Genomic DNA, 22233 nt, shown 5'->3' with positions numbered 1-22233 from the left:
GCCACTTTGAAATCGGATGAACCTTTTTGAATCACCCTGCATATACCCACCTATTCAGCATGTGGCAGTTTGGCCCCGCCCACTCATGCTAAAGTGAAGAGTGTTAGGCATAAAAACGAAAACACCCTGTTTTATCCTGAGGGAAACGGAGAGGTTGGAAAACGGTCATGTAAAGATCAGTTATGTTATAACAATGTTATAATTGGTAATAGTTAAAACTTCAGCACCTCCAACTTAAAAGGCCTTCCCGTGTCCCTGAGAGTGTGAGTGTGAGTGTGAGTGTGTGCGTGTGTGTGTGTGTGTGTGTGTGTGTGTGTGTGAGAGAACTGCCATCACTCACTTATTCCCCTCGTAGTCCTCAACCCCAGTCACCTCGGAGACTGTAGCCTGGAGCATGATGGGAAGTGCTCACCTGGTTTTATTTGTATGTACCTGTTCACTGTGCCATCCGCTCATCCTTCACCCCCGTGCCTTAAGAGGAGCTGCCCGTGTCTGCCATGTCTCATAATCATATCCATATGTGCATGCTTTTAAATCATAAACATTACCTATATTTTTGATATTCAACATATCTCTTGTAAATCTGAAGGTACTCTCATATTGCTGGAAGTGAGTATTGAAGGTGTTTTTCTTGTTTTTCAGTTATTCTTGGTTTATAAATGATTTATAAGTGAATTTATGGACTGTTTCTGATGAATTTTCATTACCAATAAATGTTTACTTTCTCACTGTGTTTAGCCTCAGTGATGACAGCTAAGCCTGATACTCGAGGCAGATGTACTCGTGGTACGATCTTGTGGTATAATGCTGTAATCAGAGGCCAGAGGGGGGGACCAATGTGGGACAAGGAGGATGGGGGGGGGGGGATCTGCTGTCACTGGGACCCCTGAAATCTTTATTGCAGCCGTCATATTGTTGCTGTGCTTTTTTCATTTTGTTTTTCTACAGCAGTCGAACAGCAGCTGTTCTTTACTTCGCGGAGGAGCGATCGTGATGAATAGAGCCAAAAGAAATGCCCCAGATATTCACTTTACACCGACTTCACATAAAACTGCTTTCACTTCCGTTTTATGTACATTTTACACGGGTTTGGACTTGAAATAACGGCAGTTTTAATCTTTAATCCTAACATCTAAGAGCGCCTGTACGCCTACCTCGTTTTGTACGGACCCATCAAGCTTTTTTTTAGTTCAGACCATCTTGACGGATGTAAATCCGCCACCTGATCTCCGCTCTAACTTCCAAACGCGTCCTGGTTCTGCTCACTGCTGGTGGGAGAGCGTTTTCATGATCATTCGCACCAAACGAGGGAGTTTAACCTGCTTTTTTATTCACCAGGTGCTGCACTGTCCACGTAATCTGCCTGTTCAAACTCATTTCGCTCTTTCAGCGCAAGCTGCCGCTGGAAACGGAATAAAAACGGTACGTAATTGGAACAGAATAAATATAAAATAATAATATGAGAGAGAAGCAAAGCCTTTGATTTTGCTGGCAGGACATACAACGTCAGCAACGTGGTTCCATTCACACTGACCGACCGATCCTGAAGGAGCAGATATCAAACCAGGTTTATTGTTGTTGCTTTGATTGTGGTGCAGCACAGATGTTGAGTATTAGTGTTTAAGCATTTAAATCCCTAAAAAATGTTTACCAATAAACAAGCATTGGTGTTTTTTATTTGGTGAACTTGCACCAACAGTTTCAAACTGAAACGATACAGTAGCACAAAAACCCAGACTCTGTTTCAGACATTAGCAGGCAAACTAATAATAATGTAGTAGTAATATGTTTATTTATAGAGCACTTTTCATAGCGGTGGCTCCTCAGAGTGCTTTACAGACAGATGATAATACATAACGGTAATAGAAGCAACTATGAATATTAATTTAAAATCATATAAGACCATAGCCCAGTTAAAATTAGGTGTGAAAACAGCCTGAGAGGGAATTGGTGTATTTATTTATTTATTTATTTATTTAACAGATATCATGTATCATGAGTTACAAACTACATTCCTCTCAAACGCAAACATAAGTACAGGCAGCCCAATCCGCAGTGCCCGGGGAGCAGTTGGGGGTTAGGCGTCTTGCTCAAGGACACCTCAGTCATGGACTGTCAGCTCTGGGGATCGAACCGGCGACCTTCCGGTCACAGGGCCAGATCCCTAACCTCCAGCCCACGACTGCCCCCAACTTACTGGCTGACTCATGTAGATCCAGGAGTTTCCACAGTATCTGATTACTCAAGTGCATGTAAACATATTGCATTGCTGTCCAAATCTGATTTTCTGCAGTTATTACATTTCCAGAAACCAAACTTTGATGACATACGGTCAGAGACCTCCCTGCGTCCATTTAATTTCCAGTCAAAATGACCTTTAAGTACTAATTATTCATTTTTCAGCATCAGGGCAAAAGCAGTCCAAAAAAAAAATCTTTATTTTTTGAAGTTTTTATTTTTCTGCATCGTTTGGGCTCAGCTGTCCTTCACTGGTGAATGGACCAATGAAAGGCTCTTATATTGCTTGGGATAAAATCTCTTTACATTAACTTACAATAAAAGTAACGGGCGTTTCTGCCGTCTCCTGTAATCTCAGCATTTTGGACAGGCTTGTTTTCTTTGGACATCGATGTTACATGTAGCAGCCTCAGCAGCTAAAGCTCCTCTCAGCCGTGTCCAGTCAATGAGTCCCTCTTCACCTTCATTCCAGCTTCCGTTCTTTCCAGGAGCCTCACTTCCTGCTCCTCAAAGAACCTGCAGACACGCCTCCAAAGCTCAGTCTGAGAAGCTGCTTGATGGTTTTCTGCTTCTCAGCATCCATGTAATCAGCACCCTTAAAACAATGGTTCTTCAAGGGTTCTAGTAAAGAAAATGTGCTATAGAGGGTTCCATATACCACAAAAAGGCTCGTTCTGTTGTTACAAGCTTGGCATTGTGACAATAGAAGAACAAGAAGAAAAAGATTCTCTATAGAACCATCTGCAGCAGATTCTCCATCAATCTGAAGAACCCTTTTTTGATCCTATATAGAACCCCCTTTTTCAAAAAGATTCTGTATATAACCATATAGAACCCATTCTCCAATCTGAAGAGCCCTTTAATCATGCAAAGGGTTCTTTGAGTGTTCATGGTTATATATACAACCATTTTCACTACTAAAGAACGCTTTCTGGTGCTTCTTAGCAGAACCCTTATAGAACCATCTACTGAACATTCTCCGTCAATCTGAAAAACGCTTTTTGATGGTATATAGAACCCTTTTTGAAAAGATTATATATAGAACCATCTACAGCACACTATCAATCTGTAGAACCCTTTCATGATGCAAAGAACCCATTTGGTCTTGAGAGTTCATGGTATATAGAACCATTTTCTTTACTAAATAAAATGGTTCTTAGAAGAAGAGAAGAAAAGATTCTTCATAGAACCATCTACTGTATATTCTCCGTCCATCTGTAGAACCCTTTCATGATGCAAAGAACCCTTTAGTCCTGTTCATGGTTCTGAATAGAACCATTTTCTTTACTGAAGAACCCTTGAAGAACCGTCTTCGTGAAGCTCATGGGATTTATGACTCAGCACGTTCCATTTTCATTGATTTTAATGTCTGGCCAAGGCGCCGTTTCTCATTAGGTCCAGTGCAGGGTCAGCGGCCAGGCGCTGATTAGTGCTGCTTCTTTATGACCGGTGCTGATGGACAGTAGAACAAGGCCAAGCCGTCGCTGCGCTTCAGCCCCCCCTCGTCCGGCTGCTTTCCCACTGCTATCGATCTTTAGCAGAACTGCCTCGGAGCGGGTATTAAAAGCTGGACCGTTGACCCAGAACTCAGTAAATTCCTGAGAAAACGTTTCTCACACTGGCAGCTTCGGTGCTGCTTTTCACAAGTGCTCACGAGGAAACATCACTAAACCTCGCAGGACCGCGGGTCGATGTAGAAGAGCAGACGCACAGTCACGCTCTGTGGGTTTCTTGGAAGAAATGCTGTGGAACTAAACGTTTTCCATCCCAAATATTAGAATCCCAAATATTTTTATTTATTTTATTTTATCTAAACAATCATGTAAATGTACACCTTGGAAAAATTAAACATAAAGATGTACATTCAGCCAATTTAAATGAAAAGAATCCAATAAATAGAGAAATGAATTTAAAATTAGAGATGTCATTTAAAAAATCAAATTAAATTATCAAATGAAAAGGCTGGAATAAGTCAGACGTAGATATGATCTGTGCTTTATCAGTTCATTAAACAGCCTTTGGCTCTTTTGTTCTGTTGTATTTGTAATAAGGAATAAAAAGAAGCGTCACATCTTTGCAGAACAGCTTTAGGAGCCGATGCCATCGTCTCATTTTTAGGAATAAGTTTGTGCATCCATGTCAATACCATTTAAAGAAATTTCCAAAATTCCTTACAGAAAGTGCAGGTACAAACATATGATTTTCCAAATATGATAGTGATTTTCCAGCGCTGAACGGCAGAAAGAGCGTAGTGGTGAAATAAGCTTTAAAGTTATTAAGCAGGACATTACAGGGATAAAAACTGTGAAGTGCTTTAAAATGAATTTCTTTGACTTTGTTATGGAGCAGACGTTTAGTAATATCCTGCCACAACACGTCTGTCGAACGTGAGGGAATTTTATTTTTCCTTTTATAGGTTAATGTGTAGTCATGTGTTATACGTAATTCCTGATCCGTTAAATTTTTTTAATAGATTTTGTTTTTAAAGCTGTAAATCCCCTGTAGCGAGTGTCTGAATATCTCTAATAGAAGCACTGTAGCTGTGTTGAGCTCGCATCAGGCAATTCTGTAGAAATGCTATTCATAATATTCTTATCGCTGCTGTCGGATCAAAACCTCGTATCTCCAAAATGGAGAAAGAATAAACGTACTTTACTTTTAGTGGAAGTCAATGGAACCAGACGTCTTTTCCGAGTCATTTTGGGCCGTTTCTTTTAGTCCATTCATCATGAAATTTACACACATTTAAAGAGCAACAGGCGTTTTCAAATGATGTCACCTGAAAAATGGCAGAAGTGGAGGTACAAGGTTTTCTTCCCACAGCAGCGGAGTGATCTTTCCCCGCTTTGAATTCCCTGTAAAAATATCTCTGTTATCATGAAGATTGATTTAAAGGGCAGTTACACCGATGATTCAGAGCGGTTCCATGTTAAAACGGTTCAGACGTCTTCACAGTGGTGGTGATGGGAACCAGGCGTCGCCATGACTACAACACAGATACAGACACTTTATTTACCATCCAGAACCACCAGAGAACCTACACGAGTCTTCTGAGCTTATATGGAATGTTGATGATGGAAAACAGTGGAAAATCTGGAATAATGAGTTTTCTTTGGGGACTATTTTGCCGCACAGCGCCCTGCATGTCTCCCTCCACCATGAATGGAGTTGAAGTTCTCTAAACTCTCATAAAACAGCGTCTCAGTCATCAGGCAGTGAATTCAGAACCAGTTCATGTAGGAACTTTCTGTAGGAGCTTTTAGAGGGACGTCTGGTTCCCATCACCACCACTGTGAACGGCTCTGTTTGCATCTGGTAGAGTTCCCATTTAAAGGGGTACTATGGCCCAAAATGAGAAATGGAACCATCGGTTCCTTTATTGTAAACCTGCGTGGTCACCTCTAGTGGTGAACTGTGGTGCTGCAACAGTCTGTAAAGTGATTTTAAAGAGGAAGAAAACCACCTTCTGATGATGCGACCTGAAGGTGGGAGGATCTTTCATTCCCAGTAGCTGGCTAATGGAGAGGAAAGCTAGAAAGCTAACAGTGCTGCTAGGAAGCCGTCTGTATGCGTTTGCCTCTATATCAGTGGCTGCACTAGCTAGAAGCAATGCATGCTGGGTATTGTAGTAAACATCGATGTCCGTAAACGTAGAAAAGATGGAACCGATTAAGCTGCTGCGCTGCAGATTATTATAACAGGACTAATATCAAATGCTAGTTTTATGGGTGGATTGCCCCTTTAAACTGCTTTAAAGACTAACATATGCAAATGAGCTTTGTGCTGATTGGCTGCTCCGGTACTGCGCCTCATTCACAAAGTAGTCCAGGCTCAGACGCTCTGGCCTGAGTGGGCGGGGCCAACCTGCTGTACACACTTAAAGATGATGGTTCTTCAAGGGTTCTTTGGAAAAGAAAATAGTTCTATATAGCTATATAGAACCATGAACACTCAAAGAACCTTCTGCATGATGAAATGGTTCTTTGCATGATGAAATGGTTCTTCAGGCTGATGGAAGATGTGTTGTATATGGTACTATATAGAACCTTTTTGAAAAGGGTTCTATATAGCACCAAAAAAGGTTCTTCTGCTGTTACGATGACGAGCAAATGGTTCTTTAGATTGATGGACAATGTGTTAGATATTTTTGAAAATAGTTCTATATCGCTCCAAAAGGGTTCCTCTATTGTTACAAGTTTGACATCGTAATGAAGAACCTTTTTTGGTGCTGTAAAACTAGGTGCTCTAGATGGTTTTACATAGAAAATGCAAAAGGGTTCTATGTAGCACCAAAAAAGGTTCTTCTCTCATTACATTGTCAAGCTTATAACAATGGAAGAACCTTTTTTGGCGCCTTTGCAAAAAGGTTCTATATAGAACCGTCTACAGCACATTCTCCATGAATCTGAAGAACCATTTCACCATGCAAAGAACCCTTTAAGCATGCAGAGAGTTCTTTAAATGTTCCTGATTCTATATAGAACTATTTTCTTTACTGAAGAACCCTTGTAGAACCATCATTTTTAAGAGTTTAGGCTGAGTTGGCTGACATACTGCATGTAAATGCACGGCTTTTTGTGACATCACAAAAGCAGCAAAGTCAAAACGGCTCGTTTTTGAAGCTCACTTTGCGTATAGAGGCTGTGTGGACTGTGGCGAGCGCAGCTGACATACTACATTAAACTCATTTTGCAAAAAAAGTGAGAGAAAGGCCCCGTCCCATTTCTCTTTTCACCCCTACCCCTTGTTTTCTAGTGTCCCCCCTTGTTCCTGAGCTACAGGGCAGTGGTTGAGATCTTCCTCTGAAATGAGACCCTCTAATAAAAGAGCATCACTTCATTATCAGCTACTAGCGCCGCTCTGTAGGCGACCCTGCCCGTCTGCAGGGACAGCAGAGGAGGGGAAAGTTCAGCTCCTCACTGCTGGGCTTTAGTTACATTTAGGGATCATACGCCTTCAAAGAGGGGGGCAGTTATTTATTATCACCCCCCCTAATTCTTCAGTGATATGAAGCTGAAGTCAGAGATTCTCCAGATTCCTGTTCTAATTTCCCTGTTCCACCTTAAATGGAGCAGCAGTGACATTCTGGCGCTTCAGGCGTCAGAACTGCTGGACTATTTAAGGTGGAACGGGAAAGTTAGCCAGATGGCTACCGAGACTTTAACACGCTATTAGTGATTTTTTTTTTATGTTTGTTGTGAAGAAAAACGACCAAAATCCACCGAAACCACATTAAACTAGGATAAAACGGTGATTGTAATTTTTAATGCAGAATATTCTCACATTTGTGGGTCTCTTTGGTGTCTTGTTCTCCGTCTCGCCGGTTTCTCTTTTTTTTCTCATATCTCTGAGCTAAGGGCTCAGTGATGGGGCGAGGGGTGAAATGGGATTGGGCCAGAGTCTCCGTTTTCAGTGGAATCAGCCCTTTAATGTTCTGCAGTGCGTTACAGCCTCGGAGCGTCTCTGAGGACAGGAAGTGGAATTAGATCGAGGCCCTGATGGCCGTCTTGCTTAGTCAGGGTGAGGAGGCTGAAGATTTGGCTGTGAGAGAGATCGACTGATCGGCGGCGCTCCGGTGCGGTGTGGAGTGAGTGGAGGGCGAATATGCGCCGGAGTGCTGTGACCGGGGGGTCCGCAGAGCCGGCGGGCAGTAATTGGAGCACATGGGCTGGTCGTGCGCAGGCCAAGGACGTCCAGACGGCAGCACCCATCACTCTTATTGATCGGTTGTGGTTGTGTTTTGTGTGTTTAAGGCTCCACCCTGAGCTCCACTCATCCGTCATCTGTGTGTGACGTCATGCCTTACAGCGTCAACACTGAGCTGACATCCCTCCATCCCTCCACCCCTCCACCCCTCCATCCATCACTGCACGTTTAATCGTCGTCATGTTCACCTGCATGTTTGTTTTAAACTGTTTGATTATGAGATTCTAATGTTTCTCTTTATCTTCCTCCCTTCTTTCTCTGGTTCTCTTCTTTTCTTTCTGTTTCTCCTTGTTCTTTATTTTCTTTTTCTGGCATTATTTCTAATTTCCATCTTTCCTTCCTCCCTTCTTTCGATTTTTTTTTTTTTCTTTTCATAATTTGTCTTTCTTTTCCATCCCCATTCATGTTTTTCTTTCTTTCTTTCTCCACATATCTCACTTCTCTTCTATCTCTCCTTTCTTTTTCTCCCTTCCCTCTTTTCTCTATGTCTCCTTTCTGTCTGGTGTCTCTCTCTCTCTCTCTCTCTGTCTGTCTCTCTCTCTCTGTCTCTCTCTCTCTCTCTCTCTCTCTGTCTCTCTCTGTCTGTCTCTCTCTCTCTGTCTCTCTCTCTCTCTCTCTCTCTCTCTCTCTCTCTCTCTAGTTTATTGAGGCCTATGCGGGGGTCAGCTGTATGGACTCAGTGTGCTGTTTCCCGGAGGGCCGTGGTGGCTGTTCCAGGCTGGCCGCGCTGCTGGAGCGACTGATAGGCCGCTGTGACCCCCGCGCCGCCAGGTGTGACCTCTCTCTCTCTCGCTTCTGCTGCAAACAAACCGCCTACAAACTGGAGCGAGAGGAGGCCGCGGTGGAGGAGTGAGAAACGCCCGCTAGAGCTGCTTCAGCGCTTCTGTAGCAGGGGGGAAGGTGGAGGGGGTCCGAGACGGGGCGCCGCTAAACTTGCCTTTAATCGATTTAATAAAGTGATTCTCCTGGATTCGGGAAGTCTCACTGGGATTCCGTCACTGTCATAAGAAAACCTCGTATCTCAGAAACGACTAGTAGCCACGAGTTTCTCTTTCTTTCATTGTTAGTAATGTTCACGTTATCCATTTATAAATATGTTAAAGGGGCGTAAGCTGTGAAACCCCCTCCTAATGATGTAGTATTATTATTATCATTATTATTATTTTCATTTATGACAACCGACATAAATCTACAAGGACTACAGAGCCATGCAAAGGTTTGGGGACCCTTGACCAACACATGTTGATTTTCTAAGAGTAAATAAGTGAATGAATCCTCTACAGAGACACACTTCCACACATTTTGATACACAGTTACGGTTGATTTACTGAATTGAACACATTGGTGTAAAATAAAACAAAGTTAAGTTTGTGTAAAAAAGTTATGGTGCATTTTATATTTATTTTATCTTTTTTTTTCTCAAATATATTAAAAATAGAAAATTTGTGACACATTTTGCAGGAATATGACCCACGTAAAGCAGCACTATGTAATATTTTTGATTAAAACTAAAAATCATTCCAGAAAATGAAAATCTGCTGCGCTGTAAATCCTGACAATCATTTCCAAATCAGAGATGCGGTACTGCTCAGAGAGAAGGTCCGGCTCGATGTTTAGGTCTCAAATGATCTCAAATTGGGATCATACTGATGAAGATATGATGCTATTAGATAATTCACTCACGTCCTCAGAAGACCAGGTTTAGAGTTCTCTATGAGTTCAAACTCACAGAAGTCAGATTCGTCCACTTGTGGAGGTCCGAAGCTCAACCCACGTTACGTTGCGTGCAGTTACATATTTCCACCAGAGAGGCCTCCAAATCCCCGCCTCTGCATAGTGTAGCTTCAGGTGTGTCTCTGTAGAAGATGTTCACTTACTTTCACTCAGAAAATCAACAGAGCAGCTCATTTGATCAGGGGCGTTCAGACGTAGGCAAACAGCTGGTTAAAGGCTCGGTCCAACAGAGCTCAGTTATCAGAACACTTGCTGAGGTGAAGCCTTTATAGCAGCTGACGCTTGTTGGAGTGGGCTTTATAAATGTTTCTGTTCACTGCACTTCAAATTACTCTCGAAAGCTTCGCTCGTCTGTTGGTTCGTCTCGAAGGGTAGCACAGTGTAAAAAAGGCAGCTGGCCTTCTAAAGTGATGTTAATAACAAAAGTAATTAATTAGTAATTCATTGATGAACAAGGCTTTCTTATGACAGTGACGGTGCGAGGCTGCGGATGCACTTAGGAGTTTCTCTAAAGTATCTCTAAAGCCATGAGGATCATCTAACGGACTCTGTCCCTTTCAGCTTCGTGTCTTTTCCGTCTTTTCTTCTCCGAGCCGTGTGTCTGGCATGTCTTCTGTGCTCAAGTTTCGCTACAGTTTGTGTGTCTCACTCAACTTTCAGCGCTGCTCGGTCAGTGCTGCTGTTCTGAAGACGTGAACGCGTCACTTTGGGTTCCAGAGCGCACATCCAGTCACTTTTATGCAAGTTGAATGTGGAACATTAGATGCAGCTTGTTGAGCATCGTCGTTTTAGTGGATCAGAAACGTTTCGTCTCGTCTTTTGCGTCGGCAAAATGTGTTTGTCTCTCAGTGGACGCGGTTATTGACGGCATGCAGCTGTAACGCACTCGCAAGCCTCTGCTTCCCCGGTCCTGTCCTAGTCTGTGTGTTATCAGCGCTTCGGGAGCCTCTCGAGTGTCCAACAGCTGTGAGAGAAGCACTCAGTCTTTTAAAATGCTATTACACTGCCACGCCAGCAGGGGGCGAGACCTGAGGGTGGGCAATATGACAGTGTGGCAGGGACGCAGGCAGGCGTTTAAAGTCGGGGCGCTGAAATTTCTAGCAGCGTATATGTGCTCGATATACACGGTGACGTCAAGCTAAAAGCCTTTTTTGTTTTATTAGGATTGTGAAATTTGCTTCAGACAGAAAGTATCGTAATATGCAAACTTTATGCAGATAAGCTGAACATCGTCCAATCAGACTTGATCTGAGGCACCCGTCACACTCAGTCAACCTACATGCTGAGATTCAACACTCACTTACTTAAACTGGTGATTTAAAGGGCCCATATCCTATAAATGACGTATTTCCCTCTCTTTTTGTGATATGATGTACCAAAAATGGTCATAAATCTTCTTTAGAACCGCACTCGGTCATGTTCTCCATATCGTTCATACTCCATAAGCTCCATTCAGAAGCTGGGCGTCGTGTGAGGCTGTAGCTCTTCTCTCCAGTCTAATAGACGGTGACGTCATTTTAAACCCTTATAATAAAAGAAGCTGAACTCAGTTTGTTTTTCTACTGAAAGTCGACCCGTTTTTCCCCAAATCTGGGCTCTAAACTATAAACAGACGGCGTCTCTTCAGTGATCTGCTCTGGAAACATCACTTTTAGAGAACAACACAAAGAGCGGCGGAGATTTTTGGGCTTTCAGCAGTGAATTGTGAGCATGTAGTGAAACGTGGAGATCATAAAACACATGCTGTTAATTTGAGGAGCTTTTACAATAAATAAATAAAATAAAAAATTACATTTATTTCATGAGTTAGTGAATAATTTGCCTCACGATTTGGGCGTGTAAATTCAGATGGACAGACCGAAATATACCCACGAGCATAAGATTTTAAACAGTTCATGGCTGTTGCGTATAGTAAAAATATAGAATAATTCAAATTAAAAACACAAAACAAATACACAGTCCATCCTAAAACAAGCACACGGATCTTAGCTGTGCTGAACATATTGAAAACCGTTCTGTTTGGATATTATTTTTAGCTATTAAACAGTCCTGAAATCTGGCCGTGCTGCAGCCCCCCAGCCCCCCAGCCTCCCGCGTCCCTGCCGATGTTATCGTTACTGTGATCAACTGTCACCATGCGCTCCTCTGAGTATCATTTATATCGTCAGTATGTCCAGAACTCTGAACAGCTGCGTTTAACCTGAAGAGACACTGTAGCACACTTTGATTTAGCGTCACAACGTGGCGTTGAGTCTAGTTTAAAGTTCGTGATCTTATTTATTGTCATTTTTACAAACTGTGTTTTTGCACATGCTCAGAGTTCGGTATTGTTCTTAAGCGTAGCAGACGAAATATCGCAATACGTATCGTTTCACGTAGAAATTTCTTTCGGTATTGCGATATTATTGCCGTATCGCCCACCCTTCAGTGAGCCTCATGTCTCCAGAGCGGAGGGCTTCACCGTAAAGAAGCCCTCAGTGTTTGTTACCACAGCCCGAAAACAAACAAGGGACCACATCACGAGCGAGAGAGACACTGGAACTGTAGATCTGTCATGTCTGAAAAGGTTCTTCAATCTTTTTCATTCATTTGTTTGTTTACTTTATACTTAAAGCCTTACCGAAGGGGCGGGGCGGGGGGGGGGTGTCTGTCTGAATGCAGGGGGGGTCTGCCTTTTCTCTTTTCTACGCTTTGTGGGGTTGTTGAGTGGGCAGTCGCCTGTGTTCCCCCAGAAATATAACACGACACTTTTGTCCGCTTTGCTGCTCTTTCTTTGTCCTCCTCACTGTTTTTTCTGTCTCTCACTGTCAGAAACGCTCCTCCTGGATTAGTAATGTGTTGAAAGCTGTGCTGTTTTCTTTCTCTTTTAGAAAGCTAGAGAGGAGGTTAGTGTGGCGTCGAGCCAGCGAGCCACATTCTTACTCTACGTATACTCAAGTAACCCTCCTATAACTGTATTTAGTCTGCTTTATGAAGTAATACGGAATGCACAAAGCCTCGACACAAGACCTTAAAACGGTTGTCCTCATCTGAGAGGAACGCTGATTGTGCATGTTTTAACTCCGCCCCTTTTACGACGACTATATCCAAAGCCAATATACACTATTGTATTCATCTTTGTATCCTCGCTCTTTCTCTGCCTGTAGCATGCGTCTAAATATGATAGGATGCGACTTGAAAAGGTTTCCGAAGGAGATTCACGTGCGCCCCCTGGTGGTAGGTCATAGCAGCCAGAGGACAATTACTCCGCTCTAATTTTGAAGGGCTGTCCAGATTTTGTAGTAACCCTCTATACGCTTCAGGTTTTTTTCTACGAGCTGTAAAATATGAGTTTTTAAACACGCACTTCTCTATTTTAGTGTACAGATGTTCTCAGTTTGGTATGCTGGCATGGTGCGATATGTGCAGAGCAAAGGCTGACGGCAGTTGCAATGGGAATGAATGCGAAGATCAAAGAAGGGAGCTTGTTTTTTTTTGTGTTTGCATGTCATTTAACCCACCATGTTAATCCATCCTGCACTAACAAGGCATCTTTCTCATCCCTCCATCAGCTGTGCCTCTTACTGTAGTTGTGAAAGTGCAGGGCAGTGAAACAGTGAGTTATAAATCAGGGTTTACTCCAGTCAGAGTCTGTGGGGGAAGCAGAATGAGTCCTTCATTCAGCACAGTCTGGTGATTTCTCCACTCACACGCAACGCTGCGTTCAGACGCCACTCAGAGACTCGTAAGTGTGAGAGTTTGCCTCAAGAAAGTTGCATTCAAGAAGCCGATAAGTCATAAATATTGGTGGTAAATGTGAGCAGGTTGCATTGTTACATTCTCTGACACCACATGAACAGAGCAGACCAAGCTTCCATGTTATTACTGACTGTCAGCACTTCAGTGTCAGGTCGTCTTATTTATATTCTTATTTATTTATATTAATAGCACTTTTTACAACAGGTGTTTTCACAAAGCAGCTTTACAGAATGAAAAATCCAGGTCTGAGCTCCATGAGCATCACCAATAGCAACAGTGGCAAGAAAAACTCCCTAAAAGCAAGAGAAAGAAACCTTGAGAGGAGCCAGGCCTCAGAAGGGGAACCATCCTCTTTTGGTCGACACCAGATAGCAAAACAATAACGGCAGTGAATGAGATTTGACCATCAGTAAAAGTAAAAGGGGAAACGCAGGACAAGCGAGATTATTTATACATCAGCTTTCTTACAGCGCTGTCATTCAAAGTGCTTTACAAATAAGAGAAAATGGTTGTTTCGAAAATGAGAATAGACCTTAAGAACATGATTAAAACAGTAGAGGAACTTCTAATACACGTCAAATTAGAAATTAAACTAGGATAGTTACGCGATTTAATTAAAAAACTAATGAAAAAGCAGACAGTGCCTATGATTAAAAATGCCGCAGTATGGGCAGGAGGGTCAGTTCATGCAGGTGAGGTTTGCACAGCATTGTACAGCAGAAGTTGGTGATCAAATAGGTCTAGAAGACTGGCGCGCAATGGGCACCCAATTAGGGCAGAGCTGACATGCAATGGGCATTCAATCAGGGCAGAGCTGGTGAGCAATGGGCATCAATCAGGGCAGAGTTGGTGAGCAATGGGCATCAATCAGGGCAGAGCTGGTGAGCAATGGGCATCAATCAGGGCAGAGCTGGCATGCAGTGGGCACCCAATCAGGGTAGAGCTGGTGAGCAATGGGCACCCAATCAGGGCAGAGCGGGTGAGCAATGGGCACCCAGTCAGGGCAGAGCTAGTGAGCAGTGGGCACCCAATCAGGGTAGAGCTGGTGAGCAAAGGGCACCCAGTCAGGGCAGAGCTGGTGAGCAGTGGGCACACAATCAGGGCAGAGCTGACATGCAATGGGCATTCAATCAGGGCAGAGCTGGTGAGCAATGGGCATCAATCAGGGCAGAGTTGGTGAGCAATGGGCATCAATCAGGGCAGAGCTGGTGAGCAATGGGCATCAATCAGGGCAGAGCTGGCATGCAGTGGGCACCCAATCAGGGTAGAGCTGGTGAGCAATGGGCACCCAAACAGGGCAGAGCGGGTGAGCAATGGGCACCCAGTCAGGGCAGAGTTAGTGAGCAGTGGGCACCCAATCAGGGCAGAGCTGGTGAGCAAAGGGCACCCAGTCAGGGCAGAGCTGGTGAGCAGTGGGCACACAATCAGGGCAGAGCTGGTGAGCAAAGGGCACTCAATCAGGGTAGAGCTGGTGAGCATTGGGCACCCAATCAGGGTAGAACTGGTGAGCAATGGGCACCCAATCAGGGCAGAGCGGGTGAGCAATTGGCACCCAGTCAGGGCAGAGCTGGCGAGCAATGGGCACCCAATCAGGGTAGAGCTGGCGAGCAATGGGCACCCAATCAGGGTAGAGCTGGCGAGCAATGGGCACCCAATCAGGGTAGAGCTGGCGAGCAATGGGCACCCAATCAGGGTAGAGCTGGCGAGCAATGGGCACCCAATCAGGGTAGAGCTGGCGAGCAATGGGCACCCAATCAGGGCAGAGCGGGTGAGCAATGGGCACCCAGTCAGGGCAGAGCGGGTGAGCAATGGGCACCCAGTCAGGGCAGAGCTGGTGAGCAATGGGCACCCAGTCAGGGCAGAGCTGGTGAGCAGTGGGCGCCCAATCAGGGCAGAGCGGGTGAGCAATTGGCACCCAGTCAGGGCAGAGCTGGTGAGCAGTGGGCACCCAATCAGGGCAGAGCTGGTGAGCAAAGGGCACCCAATCAGGGTAGAGCTGGTGAGCAGTGGGCACCCAATCAGGACAGAGCTGGCGAGCAATGGGCACCCAATCAGGGTAGAGCTGGTGAGCAGTGGGCACCCAATCAGGACAGAGCTGGCGAGCAATGGGCACCCAATCAGGGTAGCGCTGGCGAGCAATGGGCACCCAATCAGGGTAGAGCTGGCGAGCAATGGGCACCCAATCAGGGTAGAGCTGGCGAGCAATGGGCACCCAATCAGGGCAGAGCTGGTGAGCAGTGGGCACCCAATCAGGGCAGAGCTGGTGAGCAAAGGGCACCCAATCAGGGTAGAGCTGGTGAGCAGTGGGCACCCAATCAGGGTAGAACTGGTGAGCAATGGGCACCCAGTCAGGGCAGAGCTGGTGAGCAGTGGGCACCCAATCAGGGCAGAGCGGGTGAGCAATTGGCACCCAATCAGGGCAGAGCTGGTGAGCAGTGGGCACCCAATCAGGGCAGAGCTGGTGAGCAGTGGGCACCCAATCAGGGCAGAGCTGGTGAGCAGTGGGCACCCAGTCAGGGCAGAGTTGGTGAGCAGTGGGCACCCAGTCAGGGCAGAGCTGGTGAGCAGTGGGCACCCAGTCAGGGCAGAGCTGGTGAGCAGTGGGCACCCAGTCAGGGCAGAGCTGGTGAGCAGTGGGCACCCAGTCATGTCTGTAAATAATTGTTGTGTCAAGTCTGCTTGTAATGAAAATGCCAAGCGCTTTCAGAAAGCAACTGACGTTTACCGTATTTGGTTGAAACCACTGTTAAAACCAGGCATCTGGGAGCAGCCGGTCAGATCAGAGTGGGTGTGGGGGGAGGGGCGTTTGCTATTATGCTAATGGTTATAATATTTGGGGTGGAGTTTATTTATTTACTTTATTTTTATGTGTAGTACATTAACAGTGTAAAGTTTGCTCGTTTTGATAGTCCATGTGGAATTACACTCGTCAGAAATGACCTTCTACCAAACAGGGCTGTTTAGGCCCCGCCCTCTCTCGTCAGAACACAGCTGATTGGCTGAAATGCATTAACAAGGGCAGACATTCCACTAATTAACTTACAACAGAAGCAGAGTAATTAGGGTGAATGATTCAAACTCCGTTTTCCTATTTTCAGTATTTTGAATACACAGTAGCCTGTTAGGGTCATCACAACATGTTAATAACAAACCTAGGATTATTTTTAATAGAGTAAAAGAGAATTACTCCACTCTAACTTCAAAGGGCTGTCCAGTTACGCTCTAACCTACTTTGTAGTAACCCTCTGTACACTTCAGGTGTTCTTCTAAGTGTTGTCGCTGTTGTCGGACAAAACCTCGTATCTCCAAAATGGAAACTTTACACTTTACTTTTAATGGAAGTCAATGGAACCGGACGTCTTTCCAGGTCATTTTGGGCCGTTTCTTTTGCTCCATTCATCATGAAATTTACACACAATGTAAACAGCAACAGGTGTTTTCAAATTAAGTCAAAGTGATTTATATATATATATATATATATATATATATATATATATATATATATATAGGCATAGTGCAATATTTGAAAGGTGAAAATCATACAGTAAAGTGAACCAAACTTTTGACCCATCGTGTATAGAAGGTTCTGTAGACAGACAGACAGACACTTTATTGATCCTGAAGGAAATTTAGCAGCCAGTATCAGTCACACAACACGGGACAGTTGGAATAATAAGGGTGATACGATAGAAAAAGATTATATACATGTAAGAAATCAAATTTCATCTTCATTTCAGAATCAGAATTGGTATCAAACCTGCTGAAGACCACCTGAACACAAACATACGGTCACTGTTTGACAACTTAACCTCAAACTCGGCCACCAGGCTGAGCAGTTAAATCACCAGACTGAGCTGAACTTGGGTTCCCCACCAGAATTAAACCAGTGTGTTAGCACTTGGCGCACTAGCCCCTCACAGTGCCCCTCATGCCTCACTGCCACCTGTCATTGCTGCTTCCAGATCGTGGAGCGACTCGGACCCTTTCTACTCCAACGACCGCAGCATCCTGACGCTTTCACCTGTGGAAGCCACTCACTGCTAGCTCAGCTTCATCCCTCCATTCCCAAAGAGGAGCTTCTCTCTAACTGGAGCTAACCCGACCCGCCCTGCCCTCACAGCCAGAGCCTGACCGCCCCAGGGCCAGGCGGTCACACTGTGAGACCAGGAGGTCCGCGGTTTCACCCTCCCGACTTTTATGCACCTGAAGCTCTTCTGCTTTTGCACCATGGACCCTTTCCTTCATTCCTGAGGAAACCAGCGGTCCGTCTGGAGCCATATTCACCCTCTTATTACCTGATTTTTCAAGGTACGGAAGGCAGAGCAGTGTAGCTTTAGCTAACTTTGAAGAAAACGTGTCCTCGGAGACGCCCACCCGTCTCGCACTCAGCCATGAAGTGAGGACGTCTCTCTAGCGCCTCCCCAAGGAGAAACTGACATGAGCTTCGGCTTCACTGACTGTAACCTTCGCCTGCCTGTAGCTCTCGTTCCTCTCGCACACTGAAAGCTTTAATTCTCATATCCATCGCCATCTCTCCACTAACGCAGCGCTGCCGTTCTTTTGTTCCATTCGTTTGTTGTTACTAACCATTTGTTGACTTTTTCTTGTTGTGTGTGTTTTTGTTTGTTCGCTCATCTCCCCGAGGGAGGCTGTGGCCTGCATGCGGTCCTGCAGCTCTCCTCAGCTTTTTAGAGGCCTTTTTTTGGGTTCCTTTGACTGGAAGTCCTCCCCCAGCTGCACGGGGGCCGGATGAGCGTCACTGAGACAACCGTTTTAAACTTGCTTCACTCTGCTTAGATGCATGCTCCATTTGCAGTAGACATAACCGATAACCCTCTACACGTGGCTACAGAGAGCTGGACCTGTGAAGACCCTCTTCTGAGGGGGGTTTATGATGTATTGCACTTTCTCCGTGTGAGATTTCTGATCTCAGATATTCAGTATGTTGTCACTGTCCTGTCAAAACCAGAAACTCTTCAATTTTTCCGTTTAAAAGTGTCAGCTGTCACCCCATTTACCCCAATTACCCCATAACTCGGTGTGTGAGGTGTAACCACAGAGGTTCAGAGGGTTTGGTGTGAAACGGTTCAGACGTCTTTACAGTGGTGATGGGAACCAGACGTCGCCATGACTACAACACAGATATTTATAAGTATTTAATTTTTTTAATATGCTGTCTTTGGGGACTATGTTGCCTCGTGGCACCCCGCATGTCTCCCTCCAAAAGAAATGGATTTAAAAAAATACACATTTTAAACCTTAATCTTCTGAAAACTCTCATAAAACAGCGTCTCAGTCATCTGGCAGTGAATCCAGGAGCATCTCATGTAGGAACTTTCTGTAGGAGCTTTTAGAGGGACGTCTGGTTCCCATCACCACCACTGTGAAAAGCTCTGACTCAGTAAGATTATCTAGAACGGAGCGTTTCACACCGAACCGCTCAGAACCGCTCAGTTTACGTCTCAACCACTGAAGTAAACATACATTTTTTGAAAAATTGGTTAAAAGTTAAAAGTTAGCAACCCTAACCCTCATAATGGTGAATTTAAAGAAAGACGAAAAACCTTCAGAACTTTAAGGTACATTAACTTTATTATTGGTATTTTTTGGATCCTTTCTGTTGATCCATTATGAAAACGCTTATGTAAAAAATCGAAATGTTCAAGTAGCGGAAAAACGAAACGGCGGAGGTTTTGATCCGACAGCGATGATATTCCATCCATTCATATGGAGACGTCTACAATGAGCCTGTCCACACATACGGAGCCAGTGAAGCGTCTGAGCGAGTCACAGAAGGACACTTTATTTGAAATGCGTTAAAGGAAAAACGGTTCAGAAGTGTTTGTTTGTTTGTTTATTCCTTTCTTATTTTCATAGGAAGAAAGTTACATTTGCATATCAGACGAGGAATTGTAATTATTTTTCTACCGGGTGCGTCTCTTCACTCCGTCTCGCTCTTCTGTTGTTGTTGAATTTGTCATTTTTCACATCGGCGCGCGGACCGCAGACCTGTTACCCCAAATGACAAATGAAAACGTTCTCTATGAGGTTCTATCAGTCGGTTATGGTTCATTAAAAAAATTAAAAATTTTAAAAAAAAGTTTTTTGTTGTTTTTGTGAAGACAGTCGCTGGCTGTTCTGCTATAGAGTAAAAAAAAGATGGTTCCTCAAGGGTTCTTTAGTAAAGAAAATGGTTCTGTATAGAACCATGAACACTCAAAGAACCCTTTGCATGATTAAAGATTGATGGAGAACGTGCTGTAGATGGTTCTACATAGAACCTTTTTAAAAAGGTTGATTTAATCATACAAAGGTTTCTGTGAGTGTTTCTGGTTGTAAACACTAAAAGAACCCTTTGTACGATTAAGTAATGAAAAGGTTCTTCAGAATGTGCTGAATTGTTTTGAAGAGGGTTCCGTCTCACACACAAAAGGGTTCTTTATTGTTACAAGCTTGAAAACCTTTTTAAAAAAGGTTCTGTATAGAACAATCTACAGCATGTTCTGAGGAACCCTTTCATGATTTAATCTTACAGAGGGTTCTTTGAGTGTTCAGGGTTCTAAATGGAGCTTATTTTCTTTACCAAATAACCCTTGAAGAACCGTCTTTTTGAGCGTGTACGCTGGGGATCAGCGTCCCGTGTAGCACCGCGGTCGGCCGTCTGTTCCTCAGAGAAACATTAGCAATAAGAATCTCTCTGGACCGGCCCACGTCCAGTCCAGCTGTGATGTCAGTTCATCTTCTGTTTTATTTCCATCAAAACAAAAACATGTTACTGTTACTGTAACTGTCCTCTCCTCACAGTGAAAGTGTTGAATTGCTGATGTTTATGAAAATTCTATTTACAGAATAAACAAGTTTTTAAAAAAACCAACAGAACTCGAGTGTTTGTGCTTTTAGTGGAGAACCTGCGAGGCTGATAGCGTGGAGCTTCTTAACCTGCCAGGACCTGCTCACCTGCTGTAAAGTCATTACTGCTGTTAGAGACGCTTAAAGGATCCGAATTCTGAATTTTAAACAAAGGGTAAAATGTCCAGTCGTACGTCCCGTAAAAACCAGAGAAACAAACAAAACTCATCACACAATCTTTAACTTCAGTGAAGGTTGATGTTCAGAGATGGTGATTCTGGGGCTTTTCTGATTCTCTGGACAGTGATGATATTTGGAAAACAGGCAGCAGAAACAACAGAAACTGCTTTGAATTCAGTTTTTGTGATGTCACAAAACCGACGCATTTACTAAGAATGCGCAGCTGGAATTCGGCAGATTTTTGCTGCAAACAGGTAAGAAATTATTTTGATTTTGTTCTGTTGCAGCTTTATGAGGTTAATAATGAGAGGCAGGTAAGAGCACCACTGTGTGTATACACACACACACACACACACACACACACACACACACACACACACACACACACACACACACATACATACATACATACATACATACATACATACACACACACACATACATACATACCTACACACACACATACACACATACATACATACATACATACATACCTATACATACACATACAAACCCACACATACATACATACATAGATATACACATATACACATACACGCATACATACATACACACACACACACATACCTACATAGATATACACACATACATACCTACATACACACACATATCAAATCAAATTTATTTGTAGTGCTTTTTACAGCGGATGTTGTCACAAAGCAGCTTTACAGAATTTCGGAAAAGAAAGTTTTAACAGGACTGTAAGAATGTACAGAAACCCCTCTGGTGGGCAAGCCAGGGGCAACAGTGGCAAGGAGAACCTCCCTCAGAGCTGAGGAAGAAACCTTGGGAGGAACCAGGCTCACCAGGGGGGACCCGTCCTCCTCTGGTCAGACTATCTACAGAGTTATTATACTACTAATATTAATAGCAGTAATATTGGTATTAGGAATAACTAGGAGTCCATGAGAACATCAGTGTAGGGTGGGCAGCTCGTTCAAGGCAGGTGGTGGCAGCTGGGGCGTGGGCAGCTGGTCTGAAGTGGGAAGCAGGAGGACTCAGCAGTCTGTCGTCCTTCAGTGTCAGCCAGACAAATGGGTGATTGCATACATGCATACACACATACACCTACCTATATATGTGCACACACCTACATAGATATACATATACCCGCACACATACATACATACTGTGGAGGACTGGATGAAAGGAATCTTCAGTGATGAATTGTGAATCTGCGTTGGGTGAGGTGATGATGCTTTCTGCTTTGGTGCAAGTCCAATGAAATTTATAAAGATGACCCCCTGAAGAAAACGTGTAAACTTCCACAGTCATTGATGATCTGGGGCTGCATGTCAGGTAAGGGCACAGGAGAGATGATGGTCATTACATCTTCAATAAATGCCAGGCTACATTGAAATTTTGGACACTTTTCTTGGTCCATCAGCTGAAAGGAAGTTTGTTGATGACTTCATTTTTCATCATGATAATGCATCTTGCCGCAGGGCAAAGGATGTGAAAACTTTCCTTCAAGAAAGACATCAGCAGTACCAGACAGTTGGAGACGGACTGATAAAGATCACTGTCATTAGTTAAGTCCGTGCCTTAGAGAATTCAGGCTGCTATGAAAGCCAGAGGGTTAGAATTTTGTGAGGGGAAACACCACATACAGACTAGTGAACACACACCATAGGGGTGGTTGCTGGTATCCTGCTGAAGGACACCTGAGCTGGGGTTTGAACCGGCAACCTTCTGGTCATGAAGCTGGTTCTCTAACCACTAGGCCATGTGCTCAGATAGATAGATAGATAGATAGATAGATAGATA

The 22233-nt window shown here is 44.1% G+C and overlaps 1 protein-coding gene across 6 annotated transcripts in view; it reads left to right on the top strand.

The window, feature by feature from the left end:
* Positions 1–20295, top strand: part of LOC108415043 (probable phospholipid-transporting ATPase IF) — a 123563-nt gene extending 103268 nt beyond the window's left edge. For 4 of the 6 annotated variants that reach the window (XM_037545135.1, XM_037545132.1, XM_037545131.1 and 1 more), the window contains 2 exons: positions 8585–8715; positions 17379–20295. In XM_037545135.1, the coding sequence (XP_037401032.1) occupies positions 8585–8715; positions 17379–17460 (213 nt within the window). In that variant the 3' untranslated portion in view covers positions 17461–20295. Of the gene's footprint in view, positions 1–8584; positions 8716–17378 lie in introns of those variants that run through there. The other 2 variants (XM_037545136.1, XM_037545134.1) reach the window with 1 other exon arrangement.
* The last annotated feature ends 1938 nt before the right edge of the window (positions 20296–22233 follow it).

The sequence above is a fragment of the Pygocentrus nattereri genome, chromosome 15, assembly GCF_015220715.1.
Source record: "Pygocentrus nattereri isolate fPygNat1 chromosome 15, fPygNat1.pri, whole genome shotgun sequence".
NCBI lineage: Eukaryota > Metazoa > Chordata > Actinopteri > Characiformes > Serrasalmidae > Pygocentrus > Pygocentrus nattereri.
This window is presented reverse-complemented; position numbering and strand designations above follow the sequence as displayed.